The 25,489-nt window shown below is 47.7% G+C and overlaps 2 protein-coding genes and 1 long non-coding RNA gene across 8 annotated transcripts in view; 2 read left to right on the top strand and 1 right to left on the bottom strand.

Annotated features, from left to right (window-relative positions):
* Positions 1 to 1,931: 1,931 nt before the first annotated feature.
* Positions 1,932 to 18,797, top strand: MXRA8 (matrix remodeling associated 8). 2 transcript variants are annotated; one of them, XM_088536177.1, is made up of 10 exons: positions 1,932 to 2,025; positions 9,594 to 9,617; positions 10,042 to 10,350; positions 10,861 to 10,962; positions 12,150 to 12,608; positions 15,674 to 15,832; positions 16,475 to 16,505; positions 16,829 to 16,905; positions 17,721 to 17,798; positions 18,662 to 18,797. In XM_088536177.1, exons 3-10 carry the CDS (start codon positions 10,143 to 10,145, stop codon positions 18,685 to 18,687), a joined length of 1,140 nt encoding a protein of 379 aa, XP_088392303.1. In that variant the 5' UTR covers positions 1,932 to 2,025; positions 9,594 to 9,617; positions 10,042 to 10,142; the 3' UTR covers positions 18,688 to 18,797. The 2 variants fall into 2 exon arrangements, with proteins under 2 accessions (XP_088392303.1, XP_010218477.2); XM_010220175.2 differs by lacking the exon at positions 1,932 to 2,025 and adding an exon at positions 3,757 to 3,943.
* On the bottom strand, positions 15,662 to 25,440 carry LOC148592023 (uncharacterized). Its single transcript, XR_015913973.1, has 2 exons — positions 25,308 to 25,440; positions 15,662 to 15,839 (listed from the first exon to the last, which is right to left on the bottom strand). It is a non-coding gene; the product is annotated as an uncharacterized LOC148592023 (long non-coding RNA).
* DVL1 (dishevelled segment polarity protein 1) overlaps positions 25,158 to 25,489 on the top strand; it is a 39,182-nt gene continuing 38,850 nt past the window's right edge. For 2 of the 5 annotated variants that reach the window (XM_088536172.1, XM_088536171.1), the window contains exon 1: positions 25,160 to 25,426. In XM_088536172.1, coding sequence (XP_088392298.1) covers positions 25,257 to 25,426 — 170 coding nt within the window. In that variant the 5' untranslated portion in view covers positions 25,160 to 25,256. Of the gene's footprint in view, positions 25,427 to 25,489 lie in introns of all 5 variants that reach the window. The other 3 variants (XM_088536175.1, XM_088536174.1, XM_088536173.1) reach the window with 3 other exon arrangements.

Below are 25,489 nucleotides of genomic sequence, written 5' to 3'. Positions count from 1 at the left end.
CGCGTCGGCCAGGACTTCCCAGGCCTCCTGAGCAGACTGAGACAGCAGCCTGGGATTAATGTGCTACTAGGCTGACACGCAGCTGCTCTGGGTTGTGTTCCTGATTCTGCCACTGATTTGCTGTGACCTCCCGTGAGTCACTTCCTCTTGTGCAGCTTGTCTCACTGCTGCTCCTGTTTGTCTGACTTTCCCTACCAGGAGCTGCCAGAGCAGCGTTTGCCTCTCTGGAGCATCTGAACGTGATGCCACCAAAAAAGGAGGACCCTTGCAAAGATGAATAAGGGCTGCTTTCCATCAAAACGGGTGCTTAAATACTGTGGCATCCAAAGGTACTGGATGAGAGGAACCAGTGAGCTGGAGAGGTGCTTTGTGGCAAAAGCAGCAGACAGGGCTCTTTACACCTTACAAGGACAGAGGTATTGGAAGAGCACACACATGCACAGATCATTGGATTCAGTAAGTCTGCTTGGGTGCTCTAAGTCCCACATTGTGCAAATCTTGGTCTTTGCTAGGAAAATTGCAAAGCTCAGTGTGTTGAGCAGAAGATTAAAAAAGTTTGAAGGTTCCATCCAACCAAATATTGTAGGTCCTTAAACAGTTTTATTATTACTGTATATGCACACACCGTGTGTATGAATTTATACTTAATTTTGGCACATAGGGGAGTACAAGGGGAAAGAAGGGGATAAAAAGACAAAAAGAAAGTGGGAGGCAGAAAATCACCTGACCTGACCAGACCCTCAACTCGTCATTCTGAGGATGCCCTTCAGAAAAGGGATATTGGTGTTTTAACACTTAGAGGGAGCACAAAAGAGAACATTATAACATCAGGCCTGTAGGAGAAGCCACTGCTCTTGCATGCCTAGAATAATGACATACTTCACTTGACAACCCTGTCATTGCAATTGGGTTTCAGTTTTGCTTTTTTAGTTCCCAGCTCTTGCTGCAAGTTAGATAATTTCAGGCTTGCTTATGGGATTCATTGCAGCTGAAAGGTTTATTTTAATGAGAAAAGCTTTGCAACCAAATGAAGCCTCCTGAGAAACATGGACCCTCTGGTAATTCACATCAATCTGTGTTGCACTGTTGTCTGCCATCAGCAAAAATAACAGTAATGGGTTCCTGCTACCCCCATCAGGCCTTTCTCAGAAAAGGGGGGTGAATATAGATATGTATTCATCCTGCTTATGTTGATATTTAGTGTTCATATTTAGGACATATTAGTAACCAAAAAAAGGGTTACTTAACCAATTCCTGCTGAAGGATAGATGGTGTTAGTGAACTGCAGTTCTCCTGCCTTTCCCTCTTTGCTGTTTCCATGCAGAGCTCTGTTTGTGCTTATGGTTTTGGTCTTGCTTGTGGCTTTTGCCATTCTCTGTCAGCACCTTCGTTCCAAGCTGTTTTCTTCCACTTTACTTTCCAGTTTTGTGAGTGACGCTTGTTTCTGCTCATGTGCAGACATTTTCTGCTTGCAGTGGATCACGGCAGAGTGCGATGGTTGCTGTATTTAGAGAACATCCAAGTAAGTTGTCAATAATATAAACTGGAATGTTGACACATCTGCCCATGGCCTTGCGCTGGAATTTGTGTCTTCATGTCAACACGGTGCTAATTCTGTCATTCCTTGTTAATACTTTGCATTTGTTATAATTGTGAAAATGGGGCAGAAAACAGAGATTCAGGGCACCTTTTTACATCACACCTTCTTTCGTGTCTGATATTTGCTCAATTTTCCAGATTGCTGATCTTCAGTCCACATTTATTGGGAGGTCTTCCAGTGTGGTCTACGGCCATAGAAATGGAAAACGTTGCAATGGAAGTGAGCAGGGAGAACCAATTTCCTGATAGATGTGGCTTGTGCCGTATCGTTTCCCACAAGCCAATTAATCTTGTGACCCCTGTGCTCTCTTTTGGCAGGGATTTTTTTTTCCTACTCACCAGCACTTCCAGCTGAACTAGAGTTGACTCAGGCAACAGAAAAGTCTTTCTTCTCCCTGCCAGCCTGAGCTCTGTTGAGGACAGCAGGTGAAAATTAAAAAACAACTTGTTTTGGTGCTGGTGGTTACCTCCCCTTGCATGAAGAAAGTCACATTTTTGGACAGGCTTTGTGGTCAGGGCAGGCAGTTAAACTAGCATTCTTGTTTGAGAGTCAGTACCCAAACTGCCACTGGAAAGGAGAATGGTTAAGGAACGTGGCTCAGGCTAGGCTGGGAGTTAAAAAGTGAGGGCAAGGCAAGGATCTGTGAAATTCCCTGGTGTCCTTATCCTTCTCTGGGCCTGCAGCTCCTCCTCTCTCCTCCCACTGGGTTGTTTTCTTTAGGGGGCAGCAGTGGTTCAGCCTGGCCTTGGCTTCGCTCACTCAGGAAGTTGCCTATTCGTGACAGCAGCAACCGCAGCATCTGCCCCATGCGGGAAGCCCTGGAGTGGGCAGTAACCTCTGCAGTGCCAGAGCCAGGGGCACAAAGGCAGAGGAACCTCCTGGAAGCCCCAGCCAGGGTTTGAGCAGAAACAGAGCAACAGGAGGGTGGATTTGCTGTCTGCACGGTGGGAGCAGCCTCTTGCTTTCCAGGCTGAGGAGGTTGCTGACCAAGAGGTTCTCAGATCAGAGCCTTTTATCTAGTTCCCTGGCCTCGCACGCGGCAGGAAAGGCTCCTTCTTCCATTGCACTCGACCTGCTACTGAGACACAGCACATCAGTTGCTGTAGATGAGAACAGTCTCTGTTTCCATATGCACAGAAATGATCTGAGACTCTGGCAAAAAGTCTGCAGTTTAGGGATGTGGAGTAACAGGAGCCTCTGCCCACAAGGGGTTATCGATAATGCAAATATCTGGGCTTGTGTTTTCTGCAAGAGGGTTGCAAATGGACTGGAAGTGTGAATGTATAGGCATGGTTTAGCTGATGAGTGTGGGAACCTGGGCTGTGAATGTTAATGTACATCACAAGTGAAGAAAATTGCCAGACTTGCCAGACTTGCAGTAGAAATCTCAACTGCCTCTGAAGAGTTAATGGGTTTCAGATATAGGCCTGACTTTTGTCTCCTTTCCTTTACTTTTAGGAAGAGCTGCTAGAGCTGCCCATGGTGAGGCAAAACAGCCTTCTGCAGAGCCAGGCTCCTCGCGTAGCTCAGCCCTCATACAAGGCCTTGGAAACAGAAGGTCAAAACTCAGCTCAGTTTTCTGTGTTTGGGCCTCTTTATTTGGGAACCTGCACCCAATTTTGGAGTGTTTTGAGGCTTTATGTTCTGGTTTCTTTTGCCTATGCTGCCCTAAGCTTATGCATATTTAGCTCTTTGTCATGAGTATTCTTTTGCTGGGATAGCTGTTGTTAAGCTTTTGCTTACAAATCACAGTCCAGGGAGGAAACCTTGTTTTCTAAGTTCTTTTGAGACTTAAGCTTAAAGTAAAACCAGATGAGGAGACAAAGATCAAAAAAACACTGAAGGCAAGAGAATAAATTCAGTTTCAGGCAGACAGCTGGATGAGTGTCAAACAAAGGAAGGAACAGCTGGATCAAGTAAAGCACAAGCAAAATTAGTTCCATCCCCAGAGGAGGAGAAAGATTGTTTCTGGAGCCCGGAGCTGAGCGGGACTAACTTAACCCAATGAAACTCCTACATCAAAGTCGGGGCAGAGCAGAAGTTCCCAGAGGGAGGGGACGGGGCCAGTGTTTGGAGTAATTGTGCGGAGGGAGAGGAAGGAGGAGGAGTGTGAGGAGGGGGCGGAGGGCAGCGAGGGGAGGTGGGGAGCTGGAGGTGGAGTAATTCAGCAGAATATGAGCTGCTGTCACGGCTCTCGGGCTGTAAATTGATGAGATCATAGTGTTTTCAAGTTACCAAAAAAAAGTATTTGACTTGTTTTTCGAGAGAGGCAGAAACACGGAGAAGCTGAAGAAATGGAGCAACTAGCAAAACTCCTCCTGTGGCAGCTCTTGCTCCAGCAAAGTAAGCTCCTAGCTGGTTGTCACCCTGGGATTTGTCTTTTTCACCTGCAGAGGACTGGTATGGAAGTTATCTGGGAGGCTTTGAACCGTCATCTTTGTAATGATTTATTCAGATTCCCAAATTACCTGGGATTTGGACTGCGGGTAGAGGAAATGTTGGATTTCTTCTGGCTTTTGGGGAGGGAAGGAAAGAGGAATGTTTGGGAACTCCACTCAGCATGTTTGTGCTTTATTTTTATTATCTATCCTTTACCTTGCTCAGCAGATTCAAAAACGATGGGAATTGAGCAGGAGTGCAGTAAGGCTTGGGTAGGGGTTAGATTTATGTGATTCTGCTTTTGAGAAACAGACAACTGAAGACTGAGGGTGTTCGGGAGGAGGAAAACGTGAGGTTTTTGTGCTGGCAGCATGAAGACAGGAGTTGTTGTGAAGGAGAGGTGCAGGGAAGGGCTGGGTTTACCGCAGCAGAGTGGCCCAGATGCCCTTTATTGCAGCTTTCTGTGAGGGCTGAGAGCAGATCCTGCGTCCTGAGAGGCTGAGCCCGAGCTGGACGGAGATACCCCAGTGAGGGAGCGGATGAAGGGAGGAAGATTGAGGACACGGCGTAGATGTGCAGCAAGGCAGCGCTGCTGGAGGCACCTGTGATCAGGCAGCGATTCCAGCTCGGAGCTGTGCGGGAAGCCTGGCAGGTGCTGACGGGAGCAAGGAAAGAGGGAAATTCTGGGGGTGACCCCCCTGCTCTCCACAGCCCTGGTGAGGAGAGGCTGCAGCAGCCAGCTAAGCCTCCCAGATGTCCCTCAGTGCCTAGATGGAGCGAACCTGGATCTTCTCACTCTGCTCCCTGATGAATCTCGTCTCTCATTTCCCATTTTTGCAGTGCCTGGAGACAGGGTTAACAATAGGGTAGGATCAGTCATGGGGGTAGAAGGCAGCTCGGGAAGCGAGTGTGTGTTGTGGGGTTGTGCTTGGAGAAGGAAGAGAGGCCGCGGATTGGAGCTCGGAGGCCCCAACCAGCCCAACCGCTTCCTCGTGCGGTTCGGGCCTGCGGCAGGACCAACAGGTTGGGTCGCTGTGGAGCAGCGGGAGAGCTCGGCACGGGCACCAGCTTCCCACCTGGGAATGGAGCATCCCTGGCAGACGTTTCTGGGAGTCTTGCAGAGATGCCCGTCCAGATGCCAGCCATGATATCAGACCCAAATTGGCCTGGGACATCTAGGCCCTTTAATATTCACCCAGATGGTCCCCTCTGAAGAACCACCCCACCCTCAAGTGTTAATCTCTTGCAGGGAGGAACTGCTCTGTGTTTGGAATGGCAGCGCAAACTATTCCACGGGCCCGAGGCCAACACAAAGTACATGAGGCAGAGAAGTGTTTACGAAGCCGAGCTAATATCTGAGCTGTCTGTGAGAGAGTCGGGGTGAGTCCGTGAGGGATCCTGCCTGCGCAGAGGCCGAAATGGCGCTGGGTTTCTTGCGCAGACGGAAGGTTTCTCCCTCTGTGCTGAGGCAGCACATTCCTGCTGCTTGCCGGCTCCCAGACGTGCTCCTACTTGCAGCGAGGTGTCGGCGTTGTTGGGAGCAGATGGGTGGTTAAGGGCTCTCCAGTCCTCACGTGCTCTTTCAAAGGCAGAAACCTCTGCTGCTGAGAAACCTGGCCCAGCAAGATGCTAGAAATAAAGAAATAGAAAGATTTAGGAAAAAAAATCGCAGCTCAGGGCCTGTCTGGATCACCAGTTGACTTTGTAGAAAATTTTGTTTTTGCTAAAAATCTCAGGCTTGCAGTTCTGGACCAGCAGGAGCGGATGGCAAACGGGAATGTCCAAGCACGGCGCTGTGGTGTTTGCACTCCCCTCAGGATGAGCCCGGACCTTATTCCTGGTCACTGGTCAGCAGACCAAGAGGAACTGCTGCCAGGAGAGAGCTGAGCTCAGTGCTGCTGCTGCTGCCTTCCTATTACTGTGCCCTGAGCCACCATGACCCCTTAGATACTGTGTCAGCTCCCTGAGGAGCCGGGCTGGAACCGCTGCTGTTCTTCAAAAGCAGTTGGAGACAGTTCAGGAGCAGAATCTTGGAGTTTGGGCTGATTGAATGCCCCTGTAGAGCCTCTATTCAATCTCCTACATAGGGGCTGCCATCAGGAAGATGAGGTATCTGCTGCTTGCGTGGTTCCTGAATAACGAGTCCTTTCTCCAGGACTAGGATCCTAGCGAAGGGTGATGTTGCCTCCCACTTAGAGAGAAAAAGAAGCCGGGATGGATCAAGGGGAAGGTGTGAGGAAGACCTTGGAGCTGAGCTTCCTCAGGCAGGCAGGGATGGTCCTTTCAAACTGTGCCTGCTGGGATGTGTCGTTTGTTTTTCCAGGGATTTTTTGGTTTGTTTTCTTTCCTGATCACCACTAACCTGGACTTCAGCAGTGCTTATTGTCTTGTAAGATGCTGATCCAGGCAGCTCGTCCTGGGTCTGCTAAATCCCATGGCAAAAACTTCTTCCCGAGCTCAGCAGAAGCCCTGCAGTTAAAGCTGGTGGGATGGTGTCCTGTGGAGCGTGTGCTCCTCTTGGCACCCAGGCTGCCAGTTACGATGTTTGCAGAGTTTCTTCTTTTGTTCTGCTACAGCTCTTCGTTCTCCAGCGTCAGGCAGGAGCTTAGTGATTTGTGACACGGCTCCTAGCTGTGAAGTTGTCCCTGTTTCCTCTGAGGACATAAGTGACAGTATCTTCAGGCAAGGCTTGAGGGGCATTTTCCCCTTTAAACTGCTCCTAGGACTCTGCCTGGAGAGTTTTGAGGATGAGAAATGTTTTTTTGCAGAAACTGGGGCTAACAGCCCCCTTCTCCTTAGCCTGCTGGATTTTTTTTTTTACCTAATTATTTATTTGAAAAGTGAATGAGATCCAAGAAGCGAGACCTGGCTGTGTATTTTACTGGGGATTAGGAAGCTGTTGCAGACTGCTTTTCTATTTCTACATTGTGGGTCCAGTTCAGTACTTCAGGATCTTGCTGAAAGGCAAGCTGAATTGTACAGAATATATTGGGGCAGTGTGTTGACCTCTCCATGCTGTTTTATAAGTGTGTGCATTACACAGAGGTAGGTGGAAGTGATTATCCTGCACATGGGACTACAAAATCTTAAGATGAAAACTAGAGGGAGTTCCGAGTTGTCAACTCTTAAGGCATTTGGAGATTTGGAAGCTCCAGGTCGTGGAGTCTGTGATTACAAAAGACACCAATCTTTCAATAAAGGCATAAATAATCCTTGAGTTTACACTTGCAGGCTGGGAAGTGTGACTCACCAAAATAGTTTGTTTGCAGCTGACCAGCATGACTGGGGGGTTTGTCTCATTTGTGGATGCAGGTGGGGACTCGCATAGCACAAGCAGGAGGCTGGAAGGAGGAGGTAGCTCATTCCATAAAAAACGACTGTCTCCTGTCTAGGCTCTTGAAAGTCCGTTGTTTTAACTGGCCTTTTCTGCAGGTATAAAAGGGACCAGAGACACTCGGCATTCCTTAGTTCGGCACAGCTGCTGCTTCCTCCTTTGCCTTGCAGATTTCCCATGGCCCTAGTAAACGCTGCCTTTCCCTTCCTTCCCTCTCAATCTTTGGCTCTTGGCTGCTGTTTCATTTTCTTTTGATATTTCCACCTACCACTTGGAGATTTTAAATCCCTCAGGGCAGACTTTAGACCCACAGCTTCTGTCCAGAAAGTCTGTGCGAGAGGCTGCACAGATGTCACAACAACCCCTTTCTCTCGCACGTCTCCTCTTTGTTCTGAGCCCAGACAAACTGCCAAGCTCTGGATGGCTGTTGTTCTAGTGCACGATGCCACCGCAACCTGCAAATCCCGCGGATATGAAGGACAGGGCTAGGAGGAGCCGGGAGTCTGGAATGTAGTTGTCAAGTAGGTAAGAAACAGGAGCTGCTCTGCTGCTTATTAAAGCAAGAGCTTTAATAGCCAAATGAAAAAGCTTCCACAGCCCACAGACAGCTTTTCTCACCTAATGATGGTGCAGCCGCTGCCTTGCAGAGAGCTGCCTCTGGAAGGGCTGCGAACAGCCCCCTGGCAAGGGGCTCTTGGTGGGATAAGGAGCTGGGACCTCGTGGTCAGCACTAAAACCCCCTGTGGGCAGCGGTGCTGGGGCTGGTTCAGGGCTGGGGCAGGCGGCAGAGAAGGCCCGGGGGAAACCCTTGTAGCTTGTTAGATTTATGGGGCAGCCTCATCAAGGCCTTTGGAGGCCTTTGGCCTCCATATTTTTTACATTAAATTTCAAGAGGAAAAGGAGAGAAGTAAACGCGTTCCTGTTGCTCAGCCAGGAAAGGATGTTTCTGGAGCAGGAAATCACTCGGCTTGGAAGTGCAAGGCAGGCAGCTCCCAGCACACGGAGCAGCGTTCCCGTTGGGATACAGCCTGCCAGGTGACAGGCACAGGCGTTGCACACGCAGACACGCTGTTCTGAGCTGGTGCTGTTGTGCTGAGGACTGGCTGTCTCATCACCCGAGTGTTGTGAGACTGACTGTGCTGAAGGCTATAAAACACTTTGGATAACTTGAAGGGAAGGCAGCTATAAAACAGCTTTATATAATTCCTTTATTGACCTAAACTAAATCTCAGCCCTGGTCGCCAGGGACAAATGCTGGCAACTTATCGGATTCTATCATCAGGATTTTTGTAGTGTGTTAAAGACCATGAAATGATGGGAATGCAGTGGCTGAGCGTAATGTCTCATTCTTATATCCAGAGCTGTCCTGGCTTTATCCCAGGAGCTTTTTCTTTTGTGTTGCTGAGACTATAGATACAGGAAAAAAAGAGTTACACTTGGAATGTCTTTAGGCAGAGAGGGCTACTCATTTTTATTCTCTGGTTTCACTGCCTTGTGTTTTGTGATAGGAAAAGGAAAGGAAGGAGAGTTTATTCTCAGCCCATGCATTGAGGGTGTGGTTAAAGTAGCCCCAATCTGGAGTTAATTTATTCCCTTTTGAAATGAATAAATTCCAGGGCTGAAGAAAATACGCTCTTTGTTGGGAGGACATTGTGCCTATGACATTAGCAGGACAAAACGTCTAATTATCTTGTTGGGACCCATTTGGGCCTGGCTGCTTAGGGAGATGACTGATATCATTGTGCCGGGGCTCTGAATTGGGCTGCGTGATGCCAGGAGCCCTCCCAGCCCCTCCTACACAACAGGCAGGAGCAACCGGGCCGCTGAAATGCAAAAAGGAAGGTGGTGTTTAATGTCTTGCAAAATTCTTCCTGCACAGATGTGAGTCAGGTGGGTTGGAGAGAGCTGCAGAGAACTACAGTGTCAGCAGGCAACAAATGTGAGGGGAAGGTGCTCTGCATGCTCCCCAAACCCGCAGGGATCCGCTCAGCAGAGCCAGGTATCCGGGTCAGGAGTGAAGGGAATGAGCCCAGTCCATTGCTCCTTTGGCAGGTGCGCTCAGCACCCTGAATTCCCTAAAATTCCCTTACCTGCCTTAATCCCTGCATCAGCTGCACAGGAGCCTGAGCCTCTGGGCTTTAGCACAATGTGTTTGTTAAATAAGGATATTAACAGAGAAGGGAGGAATAGATCCACTCATAACAGAGGAGATGGCTGGTGCTGAGGATGCATTAATATTTTTTTCTTCTGTTGTAATGTTCTTTTTATCTTCTTTGGCAGGTTCTGTTGTTAACTTATATTCAGGTGAGTGACATCTTCGTATCTACCTGTTTTTTTGTGATTAAGAGGGAAAAATGAGAAAAAAAATCCCCAATTTCCATGATATACAATGGGAATTTCATGGCTGATTTTAATAGGCATGGGCTAAGTATGCCATGAGCAGGTGTCTGATATAACAGGAGGTTGGGAGTAGGAAGTGTAGGTAGTCAAGTCACCTTTAGGGTCTCGATAACAGATGTTTGGCCTTGTTTTCATTGCATGAAATGAGTGTTTTTATTGACTTTCTACTGTACTTCTCCCTGACAAAGGCCCATGTTGGTCTCCAAAGTTATTTTCCTTTGGGTGCGAGCTGTGCAGAGGTTCTCGAGCAGCAGGGTCCTGCCGCAGTGCCTCCTTCCCATGCCCCTCATCTCCCAACCCGCGTTTCTTTCCTCATCCCGGCCCTCAGTCCCCGCAGATGCCTCCAACCCGGAGAGCGTCGTGGTGTCCGTGCTGAACGTGAGCGCCGCGCTGGGCTCGCAGGCCGTGCTGCCCTGCAAGAGCTACCGCATGGTGTGGACGCAGGACCGCCTCAACGACCGCCAGCGCGTCGTGCACTGGGACCTCTACAGCAGCTACTACGGGGACAACAAGGTGGAGAGGCTCTGCGACATGTACTCGGCCGGCAAGCAGCGTGTCTACAGCTCCTACAACAAGGGCCGGATATTTATGCCCCAGAACGCGTTCACGGATGGCAACTTCTCGCTGGTTATCAAAGGTACCAAGCAATATCCCTTTTTGTCTTGCGTCCTGTAGAGAGGAAGCTTTATGACTAAGTGAGCTCCGTGTTCCAGTGCAGGTAGCTGTTTTTCAGAGTGCTTTTCCGTCCCCAAAATCAGCATATCTGCAGCACCGGCAGCAATGTTTTTTTTTCTCCTTTGGAATAATTGTTTTCAAAAACGAGCTAATAACAGTTCATTGCCTGAAAGCCACTTGGGCTCTTTGTGGACCTCTGACTGTGTCTGAACTGTGAATTCAAGGGTACCGTTTTGCCTTAGCTAAACCATTCCTGCTCTTAGCTAATCTTCAATCAGCTTTATTCTTCCTTCTGTTAATATAAATATGTACCAAGCAAGAGTAAGTAAACTGGATGAGATATAATATTGTGTCGGATTCTTTTATGCCCTTTTGTATCCAAACAAGCATTTGGGCTTCAGCCTAAGTGACAAATGTAATCTTTGCCTAAGCCTGAAACATTCTGCTTCCCGTCTCTTCTCTGTTGTGCTAGATGTTGCAGAGAGTGATGGAGGGATATATTCCTGCAACCTTCACCATCACTACTGCCACTTATATGAAACTGTGAAAATCCAGCTGGATATCACCAAAAAAGGTAGGTGTGGTAAGCAGCAAATAGCCTGTTTGTGTAGCCTGTCCCCGGTTGGGACTCCAGGGCCATCAGGGCTGTGTTAGTTCACAGCGTGCCTTGATTGCTGATTCGGGCAGGCCTTGCTGTCCTGCAGTGTCCAAGTGGAGCAGTGTGGGTTTAGGGTCCTGCTCAGGTTTTCTCAGCTGCAGGTCCAGGCCACAGGTGCTGCAAGAATCCTGTGATGTGTCAGGAGACGGTGGTGCTCACGGGGTGCTGTCTGCAATCAGACTCACCGAATTTCAGAAGCTTATTTGATGTGTGTCTATGAACCTCACTTCTTTCTCCTGGCCTGTGCCAGGCAGTGCAAAGAGGCCTTTAATTTAAATGCCTAAAGTGGGTAGCCTGGTTAGTCTGTTATTGCTGCAGCAGTAAAACATTGCTCGCAACATGGGTCACCAGTGGGGTTAGCCCCAGAGATCTCCTCGTAGCTCCCTGCCCTTAGCCCTGGAGCTAAGGAAAGGTGCAGAGGTGGCTGCATCTCGGCTTCAGCTCTGGCCCTGAGCTTTAGCAGCTCATCTAGATCAACCTTCACGTGCTGGGGAGCTGAAGGGCTGAGCAGCCCGAGAGCAGAGCAGAAGTGTTGCTGCTGCTGCTGTTCTGACAGCATCGCTGCAAAAAACACCCAGCCCGGCCTGCGAGCCTCGTTCTGCTCATTGATGTTTTGGTTCTTTTATTAATCCTCCGCAAGACCAGAATGCAGAACCGTGCTCCTGGGCTCCTCCAGCACTTGGAGCATTTGTGGGCAGAAAAGCATTTCCTGTACAGAGCCTGCGTAAGCTGTCTGGGCAACTGGGACGCACAGAATCCTGGAGCTGAAATCTGTTATTCTCATTCCGTGCTTAGTCTGGACAGAAAACACTTCCTGCTTGCTGAAGCTGGAGACAAACCCCAGTCATAAAGATGGTCTGTTCAATTCCCTGATCTAGGATGGGGAAGATCTATGTGTGTTTCCTTCTATACTAACCCCGGAATTGAGTGTGAACAGAGCATGTCCCCCCTTGGAGATCCCTGGTGGGGATGTGCTGTGGGAGTGCAGGCTGGAGAGCAGCCTCAGCTGGGTCTTGGTGTCCCTAAGCAGAGGGCACGCGTGTGGGGGCAGAGGGCACACGTGTGGGGCTGCGTGTACCCAGGTAGCACTCGCTGTCTCACAGGCAAGGAGGCCAAGCAGTACTGGGACGGGGAGAAGGCCGTGCTCGTGGCCCTGCAGGGCAGCACCGTGACGCTGCCCTGCGTGAACCGCAACCACATCTGGACGGAGCGGCACAGCGAGGAGGAGCAGCAGGTGGTTCACTGGGACAGGCAGCCCCCGGGGGTGCCCCACGACCGCGCCGACCGCCTCATCGACCTGTACGCGTCCGGCGAGCGCCGCTCCTACGGGCCGCTCTTCGTGCGCCGCAAGATGAACATCACGGACACGGCCTTCGCCGTGGGCGACTTCTCCCTGCGCATCTCGGAGCTGGAGAGCGCCGACGAGGGCACCTACTCCTGCCACCTGCACCATCACTACTGCGGCCTGCACGAGCGCAGGATCTACCAGGTCTCTGTGACAGAACCGGTGAGGGAGAAGAAGGTGGTGAACCTCACCACCCACAACACTGCCCCGGCCATAGGTGAGTGCCCTGGGAAGTGGCTGTGCTGCCTGGGGAAGAGATGAGTGTTTGTGGTTGCACCTTTGAGCAAGGTGTAAGGGCTTGGTTGTTTCTGGGCTGCTTCCGCTACTGGAATTGGAGCCGCAGGTCTGGAGAGGCCAGTAAGGATCCTGCAGAGCTGCATTAACGCTTTGTGCCACCAGAAGTGGAGTGTCCCCCCATCAGGAGGGGCAGCACGGACATCCCGTCCTGCCCTGGCTCTGCTGCGCGGTGGCTCTGCAGCCTGCTCCACTCTGCCACGCCGACCTGCCCGAGGAAACAAACTGGTTTTCCAGCAGCCTCACTCTTCTGATGGCCTCTGTGGACCTGGAGAGGGCAGGAGGTGGAGAGGGAGCTGATTCTGCCTTTGCCGTTCCATCGTGCCCCTATTTTCACCTGTGCAGAGCGTCTGGGGTCCGTGCAGTACAAGGTGCCAAACTGCAGAATCCAGCACCAGGAATTTTCCTCTGCCCTTCAGCTTTTTTTATTTCTTGCCTTTTTTTTTTTTTTTTTCTTAAAAAAAAGCTTTTCACATTTTCCACTGCAGTGAGTTGTCATCTGACAGCCTGCCCAAACCCCAACCAGCATACTCAACTCGGGCAGAACACTAAAATAAAAATCCGCTATTTAATAATGCTTTAGTCTTCTGGGTATTGTTCCTTATTAACATTTTAAAATATTCATTGTGGTTTAATATTTATTGGCTGCTTTCTGCAGGGTTTTGACATGCTTCGTACATTTTTAAATAGGTCTATTGTGCTTTAGCAACTGGCTTTTTCAAGTCACAGAAACCTACACTTCCCTGCTGAGCCCGAGATCGGGGTCCATAAAGCGCAGGCGGAGGAGCGGGGCTGCTGGCATGAGCTGACACACAGGCCAGGACAAACAGGATTAAGTCTTTCGACCAGGTGCTGTTTTGCTGCCCGTGAGCCTTATTCAGGTCACATCGTGGAAGTGGAAACTGCCTCTGGTTTCAGAGTTACCTGTCCAGGAATCTTTTTTGGTCTTTCCTTGCAGTTACCTATTTGTTGCTGATCAGTTATCTGCTTGCTCAGGTGGTGGTCAGAACCTACACTGATTTACTCCAGACCTCAGTCCCACATTAGTGCCCAGCTCCCGGGATTCCTGTAGTGTTAATGTTGCTGCTCTGGTGGCAGAGGTCAGGCTCTGCCTGTTGACGTTGTTCTCCTGTATTCCCTCTGCTGTGTGTCCTGCTGTTTTCTCGTGTCACTTCGTGGTGCTGGTCTCGTTTCAGAGATGTTCTAGCACTAGCTAAAAAGAGGCAGCTTCAGTTCAATATGGTCAGGGGGCACCTTCCTTTAGGTTGGTCACATTGGTCTCTTATGGTCCCTGTTAAAAGATGATCAGCTCTGTTCCTTCTGAAATAAATGGCAGAATTGCTGGTGATTGCAACTGAGGAAAGATTTGATTAAGAATGAACCTTTTTTTCCTGTATGATGTGAGGAAAATATGAAATGGAAGTTTCTCAGCAGCTTTCCATCCTCCTTCGACTGGGTTTTGATCAGGCTTTTGGCATCCCAGGGCCTGGTCTGGACACTTTTGATAGTGCAGTTTGGATCCACAGCCCTGACAGGCCATGCTTGAAGCAAAGCAAGTATTTTCCATTGCCAAACAGAACAGCTTTAGAAAAGCTCTGTCCCCAGGGAGCAGTGAACACTCAGTTGGTCTGAGAAAATGTGCTGAGCTGATGGGAATGTGAAAGCAGCTGAGATGTGGAGTGCCCATTTTGAACCCTTCACTGCTGAGCAGCTGGCTGGAACAGGCCCCATTTCACCTAGTGGGAAGGGTTGAGATCCTGCTCCATTCCCTGAAAAGCTGTATAGAACTTTTCTGGGGAAATAACCAAAATAAAACACATACAAGTATTTCTGGTGTGCAGGTTGGCTAGCTGAGATACAGACCAGCCAGCTGACAACTAATACCATCTAATACCATCTAAATCCTGGTCTGTAGTAAGGGAGTTAGCTGCAGTTCTGTCAGAACAAGTGCAAAATTGGCCTAGAGAAGCAGTTTTCATTAGACCCAACCCCTGAGCAATGGATAGTGCCAACTGGAGTACCCTGGTCGTGCCAGCTCCTACCACTGCGTATGACTTAGAGCTGTAGGATCCTAAACATGTTTTCCAGCTCATGTGCAATATTATCTCTTTCTAGAACAGTCCTGGTTTGCATTTCGTGCCATCGTTTCTCAGTGCTCGGACTATCTGCTTTGAAACGGGGTGATTTGGAGCCTGGAACCCACGATTCCAGGCTGCTCACACGTGTGTTTAGGGCATGGGTGCTAAATCATATTGTGGTTCTAAGTATCTGCTACCATCTTTTTCCCTTATTCCCTCTAATTTGTGGGAATTAAACTCCCCAGAAAATGGTGGGTGCTTGCTGGGGCTCTATGAATGTTCCCTGCTAGGAGGAGAGGGTGTCACTTCCAACTCTGTTTTGAACAGGAAAACTTACTGCAGCACAATGTCCCACGGGTTTGCTGTCCGTGTCTGGGCTGGATCTGTCCCTCTGTCACTGCTGCAAGCAGAGAAGTTGCTTCCCCTTTTTATGTGTAAAACAGTGACCTATTTATTTGAGATCTACAAAAATGCTCCACGTAAAAGTTTTGAGTTACCATTCCCTATGCTGAGGAACTGAAATGCTGCTGCACCCATAAATGGAATGGAGTCTTGGCTTTTCTTTGAGTTTAGATTTTATTTATTTTATACTTTTTATTTTATTTAAAAGGAAATTCATTCTCTGGCACTGAAAATGCCTCCTACTCTGTAAACGATACCCCTTGGCAGGGAGAGGCTGCTTCATACTTCAGCTGTCTGGAACTGCAGCAATATCGTGCGCCTGTTTAAGGGACCCGCAGGAGGGCTGTTACCCTGCACAGAGACGTGGGGCTGTTTGTGGTGTGGATTCTGTCCACACCACCGTGGACAAGAACAGCACGTTGGCATAAGTGGGACCCTGCTTTGCTTTGGATGCCAGTTACAATTGTCAACCTGTTTTTATTTTTATTTTCTCTTCCTTGGCAACTAGATCCAAGCGTTGTCAGAGGCCACAACGTGATAAATGTCATCATTCCTGAAAGCCGGATACACTTCTTCCAGCAGCTGGGCTACATCCTGGCGACTCTGCTGCTCTTCCTTGTCCTCCTCATCATAGTTGTCCTCGTCACCCGCAAGCGCCGGCAGAGAGGTAAGCGCTGGAAAGAGCAGAGTGGACTTAACCTGCGGAATATCCTCAGGATGGGGGAGCTGATCCTGCAAATAATCCCTGCAGAGCCCAGTGCTGAAGGCAGTGATCCCCTCTGTAAAACCAGCAGCCTTCAAAGTGGGGGAGTCTGCAGCAGCTCATCTGAAGAGTTCTTCATTAGTATGTTGTAGGCCTTGATTTGCTGAATTGTTCTGGCATAAGGGAGAATATATATTAGAACCACCGGATAGTTGCTCTTTGCAGGTGGAATTCACCCAAGGAGAAGGCCCGTGTACATTTCTTGGGGACTGAGAGGTTTGGGTCTTTGTTGGCTCTGCTGCACTGGGGTGAAACTCTGTGTTTGTGGTGAGAAAGTGGATGCTGAGACCTTTTGGTGCCTTCCACACAAACAGCTCTGGATACCAAAGGAAAGTGAACACGAGGCAATGCCTGTCTTGTGTTGAGTCCTTTTGCATGAGGGCAGATTTCTGGCCCTGATCTTGCCATGGAAAAGGAGCTGGCAATTGTCACCCCTTGCTGGGTCGCGTAAGACCAGTAATTAGAAACCTGGCACTTCATCACTGCTCGTCTTGGGTTACGTGGACTGGATACAGCTGCTCAATTCTGTTTCTTCTCCCTGTCTAGGTTATGAATACAATGTGAAGAAATATGGAGAGTAAGTATAATTACAGCAGCTATTATCTATGCCTAGAATACTTAATAACATTGAACCTAGGGGCCCCGAGCCTCAGCTAGCGCTCTGTTCTAGAGCACAGCCATGTAAAACGTTCGTGTTTCATGCAGTTTATTCAGTGCTTTGCAGCTACACCCTGTAGTCATTTTTAGCATAATGCTCCCCAAGCTCCACACTTGCCTAATGGTTATGTATTAGGGAGTAACTAGAAGTAGCACTACAAAAGCTATTAAGAAAAAGTATAGAAGGAGCTAGATATTAGAGGATGTGCGATGCCATTTTTTTCTGCATTATTTCTTTTGCAGGAAGGATGTAAATCTTAAAGAATTTACAGTGGACACAACAGATCTGACTCAATACAAAAGCGAAGACATCAGGCTGGGTATGTATCGGCTAGCAGCCGTTCTCCAAGTCGCATCAGAACTCATTATCAATGAGGATCTCCTACTAGCATTTAGATATCCAGTTTGATATGTAACTTCTTGGGTATAAATTGTAGCTTTGAGAATTTTAACCCCCAAGTCAGTGCAAACAGGAGCTTCAGTTATACGGGACAATCCTGAGTTTTGGGATAAGCTTGAGGCTTATTGAGCAGTAACAAGATGCAACTTGTTTTTCCTGGTGTTTTTGGATTTCTTTGATAGCAACTCAAAGCTAAATTTAAGTGAGTGCAAAGTGATGTGGAATGAGACCAAGACAGCATGTATGGAAGAAGAGCCCTCCCAATTAAGCAGTTTATGTAGGAAAGGCACTGCAAGACACTTCTGTAGAATCTCTTGTCCAAGAAACAAGGGATTGCAGGGAGAGGTTGCAGACAAGGACAGCAGTATCAGGACAGCAATGACAAGTTCTTCTCTGTGTGCGCTTCAGGAAAACTCTCCTGTGAGCTAATCCTTGAGTAACTGCATCAGTAAAAGGCTTTTAGGTGATCTTCACCCAGGAAATCCAGCTTTTTATTACATTACATTTTTATTACAAGAATAATTGGTAGCAATGGGAAGCAGAAAACTAAAGTATGCATACCTGACTGGTGCCAGAGGAGAAAGATGAAGTGGTGACACTTTCTGCTGAGTGGCTGAGTAACTGAGATGCCAGGCCTAGACCCCCTCAGGGGGAAGGACTGATCAGATGTCCCCCTTTGCAGCAAAGCTTTGTTTCCTTTTAATGTTCTGATCCTTCTGAATTGCCCTTGCACAGATTACAAAAACAATATCCTGAAGGAGAAGGCTGAGCAAGCCAGAAGCTTCCCAGCAAAGATCATCGACTTAGACAAAGGTACTAAGGACCTGCTCCACCCGGGCTGGGGTTGTGGAAACCTTCTGCTGGGTTCTGGGAGGGAGGGAGGACACGAGACAGCAGCGAGCCGACCAAGCCACAGTCAAGTGAGGAATGTATAAACAGCTTGACAGATGGTAGCAGGAATGAGAAGCCAGTTCCCTTCCTGCCCTTTCATCATGAAGCCACAAGATGCAAGTAGTGATTAGGTTTTTAAAGGCTTTTGGCAGCGCACGAGCAGATTTTTTTTTTTCCTTTGAAAAAGAGTGCCCAGCAGGGCTGGAATAGTGCACCCTGTTGTACAACCACAGAGGGGGCTCTAACTCAGAAGAAAACTCCAGTGGAATTGGGGAAGAAAACGGGGTGTGGAAGAGAATGCTTTAGACTGAATTCCAGTGTGGGCAACGGAGAGTCACTTGGCCAAGAAAAGCAAACAGCTCTCCCTCCCCAGGAGCTGTCCCCTGTTGTGTATCCAGTATTAATCCAGAGTTTCTAAAACCCTGCAGTTTGCAGGGCTGCACTTTATGAAAAGTCAATTCCTGAAAGAAGAGAATTTGGTTTCATGTATCCTGTCACATGGATTTAGAATGTAGTTGATGTGACCAAAAAGATGGTCTGGAGAGTTCAAGTGTTCCCTTAGATCTGCTGTTCTTGCTGGAGCTCATGACTTTTGGCTAGAATCTGTGGAGATGATCTGGGCAATAATTTATACACCTCACTGTGGGCTTTGTGAAGAGGATCATGGAAATGTGGTTGATTGCAGATGATTGTTTGTCACTATAACTAAATCCATGTCAGTGTGTTGCTTTCTGTGGCTTGAATTCTCTCTCCAGGTGCTAACCTCCAATCTACTTTTCTTTCAGATTTCAGGAAGGAATATTGTAAATGAAGACATTCCAAAGCTGCTGGCTGGACCAGAAGCTGCAATCAAAGACAGATAAATGGAAAAGAGATGCCTTTTCTTATTGCCATGTCCTTCCAGTTACCTTAAAGTTTTCACGTAGACTTTGCCCCCACTGAGCACCAGGGTATTTGCAAAAGCTTCCTGAAAGAGTTAGACCATCTGTCTTATATGCACTTAGGATGGGTTTTGGTGGCCTTTTCTTCTTTTATCCTCTCCTGCCACACACACACACACACACACACACACACACACTTACTTTTCTTTGTGATATTGTTGTTCTTATGCATCAATGACTTTTATGAGCTGAATCAGCAGACATTTTGCTTTTAAATAAACCAAACCTGCACCACAACCCTGAGCCATCATTATATCAGGCATTTTTCCATGTAGTATGTTCATCAGAAAAATAGTAGCAAGGCCTGACTGTGATCTCCGTACGCTGGCGTAAATCAGGAGGAGCAATACTGTCACTTAGCACTTTAACTAATCCAGGTAAGATACCAACAGCCTCTAACTCGCCCCTTTACAAAGGACAATGTAAATGTTCTCATTTTACGAATGGGGAAATGTAAATAGTCTCATTTTGGAGGGGAGAGGGACTCCAATCTATCTGCTTGCCACCATCATATGGTAGTGTTGACTTGAGCTCCAAAGAGCTCTTGAGGCATAACCCTGTATTTCTCATTTTAAGCTTGTCTGATGGTTTGCTTTTGTTTCACGGCAGCCCAAATTATATTTGGCATGAGCAGACACTTTCAGCTGAAGTTAAAGGAGTTACATTGGTGCAATACGAGTGTCAGTTAGATCAGAACCAAAAAGCTCTTTCTGGAGAGGACTGAACTCCTCTGTGGAATGTGGAGTGTGATTTTCCTGAAGTCCTTGTATGGATCCTGCTCACACTGTGCATGCACATCAGAAGAGAGGTATAACCACAGCACAGATAGATTGTTAAAAGGAAAAAAGATGTTTTAAAGGAAAAACCTAGCAAGGGCAGACCATGACAAGCAAGAGTATCAACACACTCCACCAACGAGCTTATTGGGCCTCCTCAGAGGGAGAGCTGAGGAGAGAGACTCATGGTGCAGCTTCTGGCACTGCTTTGGCATTGTTTTGGGAAGCAGATGCCTGAGATGAGGGGTTGGAGAGTTGAAGGGGAGTTATCAAATGAACAAGAGATGCTTGAGTCTACGGGGCTGTGGGTGAAGGCGAGTTAAACAGTGGGTCCAAAACTTGAAAAATGAGAATTCACTGTTGCAATTCAAGCGAGTTAAAGTATCAGAAAAGCCAGAAAATACAGAAAACGGTTAGAGAAAATCAGAGTTCTGCACAGGCTCCTGCTTTCCTTCCCTCATGCAGGAGCAGACGGCCCTTCCGAGGCCGCCCTTGGCTGGAGCCGAGCGCATTCCTGCAGGTGCCGGGGCCGCGCTGGTTATTCCATCAGCGCAGCGGGGTTCAAGTCAGCACCATTAATGTGTCTGTCCCTCCCTTTCATGTCTGTGAGTCAAAGGTTGGAGATCTTTACTTGCCAGTTCAAATTGCTTAGCACAGCTCATATAGACATCAGCCTGAAATGGGGTTACTCATAAGCTCCAGAGGCATTTAAATATTTTATTTGACTTCCAGGCTGCAAAATAGCTTAAGGGGAAAGAAATTAATATGTTCTCTGAAACAGGCACTAGAAGCAGCTTTGAGTTCCTCATCCTTGCTTTGATCATCAGCTTGAATTTGAGTAATGGTCAGATATTTCCAAGACTGATTCAGATGGGAGTCCAAATGCTGCATGTCCTTTGTATCCTTTTGATCTTTTGCACTGGCATGAAGTGTATGTAGCTGATATTGTACCTGGAAATTGGGCTGGGCTTGCAATTAACTCACTAGTTGGGGTGCAGAAGTGCTGGTTGTTCTGCTCCCACTCCGCTAAAGACTCAGCGTCCTCCTAGACAAATTAATTTGCTTTCTCCTATCTCTCATTTCAGCCTTTCTTTCTCTCATGTGGAACCCTAACTTGCGTCTCATGAAGAGACGATGTTTTAACATTTGCACAGCACTTGGAGGAAGTTAAATGTGCTTTGCCTGAGCTGTTTCATGGACTGTTATTGCTCTACTAGTGGAATGCTGCAGCTCAGTAGGCTTCTTTACCTGTCATTTCATGGGCTCTTAGCAAGTTTTGCCCCATTATAATCCACTTGGTTCCCCGAGATGTGTATCTTATGTTCAGTTAGTTAATAGTAAGCCCTATTTTCTTTTTATACCCAATACATCTCTGAGTTCTACAGCTCAGTGAAAGCAGAGAATTGGATGTGCCTCAGAGTAATTAAAACTCAGTGGACTTTAAGCTTTTCTTGTTGAGCAGGGATATAGCAATGACCTTAGGAGGGGTTATGTTAAATGTCAGCTGGTCCCAGATTGGCTTAGTTTGGAAGGAAGAAATTTCCAAAAGCTTTCTTCATAAAGAAGAGGGTTCTTATTTTAGGTTGTATTATAGCTCCTGGAGCTGATATTCTTGTCCCTTGTGTTTGTAGTAATGAAAATGTTATCCTTTTCTCATGATTTAATTTATCTAACTTGAAAGGAAAATTACCATACAGGTATTTTTTCACCCATGTTCTGTTTCATTTGGCCTTGCTGCTCTTTGGTCTGTTTGCTTCTTTCTTGTCATTGCATGACAATTTGCTGCTTTTTTTTCTTGTTGCATGACAATTTGTAGGGGGGAGAGTGAATGTGCACAAATCCTAGCCCTAGATGAATGAAAATGACACTGCCATGATCTTAATTGGACATAAATAGAAGGAATGCTCATCTGCAGAAAGGAAAGTAAGTACAGATAAAAGATTAAGGCCCCTGTGTTAGGGACTTGGATGAGGTCTTAAATTGAAGAGTTACTGAGCTTATGCAGTTATATAGATAACAACCCTTATACAAATGCTAAAGGAATAGATATTATATAAATAGTAAGTTAATATTATTGTTAATGCTAAACTATACAGCTGCCTCATAGTACTTGAAAATGTTGCTTTAAATGGGGGGTGGTTTTGCAAATTAGAACCTTCCCAGTGCCCTGTTGGAGATGTGTTGTCTGGAGACTGATGACAACTCAGAGTGCAAGGCAAGGAGGGCCCCTTGGGCTGGCACAGATAAAACCCCAGTGCAATCTTGTGTTTCTGCTATTTGGTCATTTTACAAAGATCTACAAGAGTGACAAACAAGTTAGAGCAGAGCTGAGGGCACAGAGCTACTCGGTGCAATATTGGTTTGTCAGAAGAGACACAAGGGCCACTGATGTGGCAAACTAGGCCTAGAGCCCCTCTTTTCAGCTCTGTGCAAACTTTGGCTTCCTTTCAAGACTTGAGAGGAGGACTAGCTCTATGAAACTGGTTTTATTCTTTGCTATAACTGAATTATTTCTACTATTATTACTCCTTAACTGTTATCACTTATCAGTTGTGTAACTCTCCTAAAATTTAAGAAATAAAGGAGAATATAATCGAGTTTCAAGTTCAGGTTGATGTTATTTCTTGCTGTTTTGAGGGGCTGCCTAAGCTATTATCCAGCATTAGCTCGTTCTTCCTAGTAGCTGTGCAGCATGTTTCATCTCAGAGCATGCTGAAGGGTTGACAAAGTGCAGACCTGGTGTAGTTAGTTACTCCAGTAAATTCTGTAATTTCCACAAGGGACTTTATCATCTGACTTTGTCGTGGAATCCATAGACAAAATTTAACTCTCCAAAAAGGTTGCTTAATAAACAGGCCTTCAGCTGTACATGGATTTTGGATCATCTGTCCCAGAGAAGGGGGTGGTAGCTCCTTAATAATACGGAGTTCCGCAGGATCAGCGGGGAAGATAACACATCCTGCTGGAATGGTTAACTGCGCAGTTATTCACTTTGCTCCTTGTCCAAATTCCTCCTCTCTTGCAGACCTGACACCTCCAAGCTGCTGCTGCACATTCTGCTCTTGGAGGGCTGCCACCCTGAGTAGTATCCCAGCTGGCAGGACAGGGTTTTCCAGGGACATGGCTGGAAACAGTCTGCAGTGCTGCTTGCATGGACAGGGCGCTGGTGAGGGATCAAAGCAGGAGATGAAACTAAAAAGTGGCAAACAAGCACATTTACCAAACTGAGATTATTGAGCAGCCTGCTTGACTCTAGAGAAAACATCTTCCCTCTTACCTGCTTGGAAATCATATTACAGCTGCTCTCCTGACATTTCATATCGCTTCCTCATGGGGTGAATCATCTTGTGATGATTCCTGGAACCTTCCTGGACCAGAAAAAAGCAGAGCAGGGAAAAGGAGGGGGTGAAGATGGAGAGTAGTAGTTCCTTCTGCTTGGGCTCTGCTGTTGCCTGGAGTATGAATGACAAGAACTCTGGAACAGTTGGAGTCCGGGGCCTTATGCAATAAAAAATCTTATCCAAACGGTGGGGATGCTGTAGGATTTTACTGGTCAGTCATGGTTGTAACCTGGATGTCAGATTCTTCACTGTGAGGGGAGGTCAAATGAGAAGAACTGGAAAAGAGACACTTTGGGCAGGTGAGATCATCCTGGGAGTGGTGCCAACTCCATTGGGAACATCTAACTCGAAAGGATTTTTCCAAGATTTAATTTATTTATTTTTCTTTCTTAAAAGCCACAGGCAAAACATAGCACCATGCCACAGATTTCTTCAAATTATACTGTTGATGCTGGGAACTGGAGATGCCAGCATTTTGCTGGGCTTAGATGACATGTGTTGGATAAGATTTCTATATTTGTTCATTGCTGGGGAAATAGGGAGCTCAAGGGTAGTATTCTGTAAGCTGCTTTTCTACTCTTCTGACACTATGGGCATATGAAAATGCCCAGTTCCTTCTTGAACCTTCCTGGCAGGTTTGCTCTTGCCGAGAGACACGGAAGGACAGGAACATAATTCCTTCAGAGTCTGCTAATTCCTCCATCCCTGCACCCCCTCTAGCAGGGTGGAGATTCATCAAACTTTTGGTGGCAATAACTGAAGAGATGGAAAAGGAAGACTGCAATTGGAGAAGGAACTCTTCATTCCTCTGAATCCTGAGAGTTTTGCGCATCTGCTGGTGCTGCTGGTTAGTGTTCTGTGTTATAAAATTCTCATTTCTTTTCAGCAGCCCCTGTGGAGCACCAGCATGAAGGTTGTTCTTTATTCATCTGTCTCTGTGTAGCTGAGGCACTTAGGGACATGGTTTAGCAGGTATGGTGTTAAAAGGCTTTACGGCTGCACTCGATCTTGAAGGTCTTTTCCAACCATAATGGTTCTATGATTCACTCTCATGAAGAACACAGTACCCTTTTCCTACAAACCTGCAGAGTAATATCCAGGAAAAAAACAGATATTGCTCAAGTAAGAAAGGTCTCAGAAAAATCTTCTCATGAACATACCCACTATCATTTTATATCTGAATGCAGGGGCAGTGAAAGCCCTGAGCTTTGCCAGGGAGGTGTGTTTGAACCACAGGGCTTTTGCTTCCCTCTGGTGGTTATATCTTTATTTTCTTGGAAGAGGATGAGGACTGAGCTCTGTCATGACCCCAAGATTTGCTGTGCAGAAAGGGAGTTTAACAGGGTAAAAAACAGGCAGAGCTCTCTGTAAGCAGTTATTTATCAGCAGGGTAGCAATGCAAGTCACTTCACACTGCTTAAGAGGCAGCCCATGGCAGTTTAATTTTAATTGCATCAAAACTGCTTGGTTGTAGTTGTATCTTTCTGCTTCTCTTTCCCTTTTAGGTTTGTTTCCAGGCTTAGTTCTTGCTCTCCGTTGTAGCTAATCTTGTCTGTGTGAATGAGTGGGGTGAGAGGGAAACCTGTGTCTGACTCAGCGATGGGGCCGGCAGCAGCTGTGTAACTTGTCTGAGTGTGACAAAAATGTTTGTGCAGAGCCTGGTGTTTGCACAGGGAAACTTGGGATCGCTGGGGAAAGGCAATGGTTTGCCTTGCAATTCCTGTGTGGTCCGTGATGGAGCCCATGAAATTCCCATGAAAGCTCAGCTGTGATGAATGCCACAGTGCTCAGGGCCTCGGTTTTGCCCTTGGCCCATCTCTAAAGCAAATGCTTATTTTTTTGATGAGTACGTGGAATGCCTTGAGCTTTTTGCATACACCAACAACCCCTCCAAAATACAGTAATTTGCCTTATTTTAGTTCAGAAGGAGTAAGGCAGGTGGGCAATTTTATGTCCTGGTCATTTCTCATTTAATCGATTAGAAGCTCAAGGAGTCAAGGGCCAAGGTGTGAGAACATTCGATATTTACCTATTGAATGCACATTTTAATGCACTTTTTTCCCTTTGTAATGTCAATAATGGCAGGGACCGCGTTTGCGGCGGGGTCTTTCCGTGGGAGTCCGAGGAAGGGCAGAGCCGCGGGGGCTCTGCGGGCGGCCGGGAACCGAGGGGCCGGGGCGGGAGCGGCCGCGCGCGGAGCCCGCACCCGCCGGGGGGCGGCTGCTCCGGCTGCCGTTCCCGGCTCGGGCAGCTAGAGAGCAGTGCAGGGAGCGCGGAGCCGCCTCGGAGCGCGGAGCGGCGGCTCCGCTGCCCGCCTCGCCCATGGCGGAGACCAAGATCATCTACCACATCGACGAGGAGGAGACGCCGTACCTGGTGAAGCTGCCCGTGCCGCCCGAGAAGGTCACGCTGGCCGATTTCAAAAATGTCCTCAGCAACCGGCCCGTGCACAGCTACAAATTCTTCTTCAAGTCCATGGACCAGGATTTCGGGTGAGGCGCCGGCGCGCGCGGCTCGGGGGTCCCGCGGGCCGGGCCCGCCGCTGCGGGCGCCCC

Source organism: Tinamus guttatus, unplaced genomic scaffold, assembly GCF_059628265.1.
Source record: "Tinamus guttatus ecotype Peru unplaced genomic scaffold, ASM5962826v1 Tinamus_guttatus_pri_ptg000652l, whole genome shotgun sequence".
Taxonomy (NCBI): Eukaryota; Metazoa; Chordata; class Aves; order Tinamiformes; family Tinamidae; genus Tinamus; species Tinamus guttatus.
Note: the sequence above shows the minus strand (reverse complement) of the source record. Positions and strands in the feature narration are given on the sequence as shown.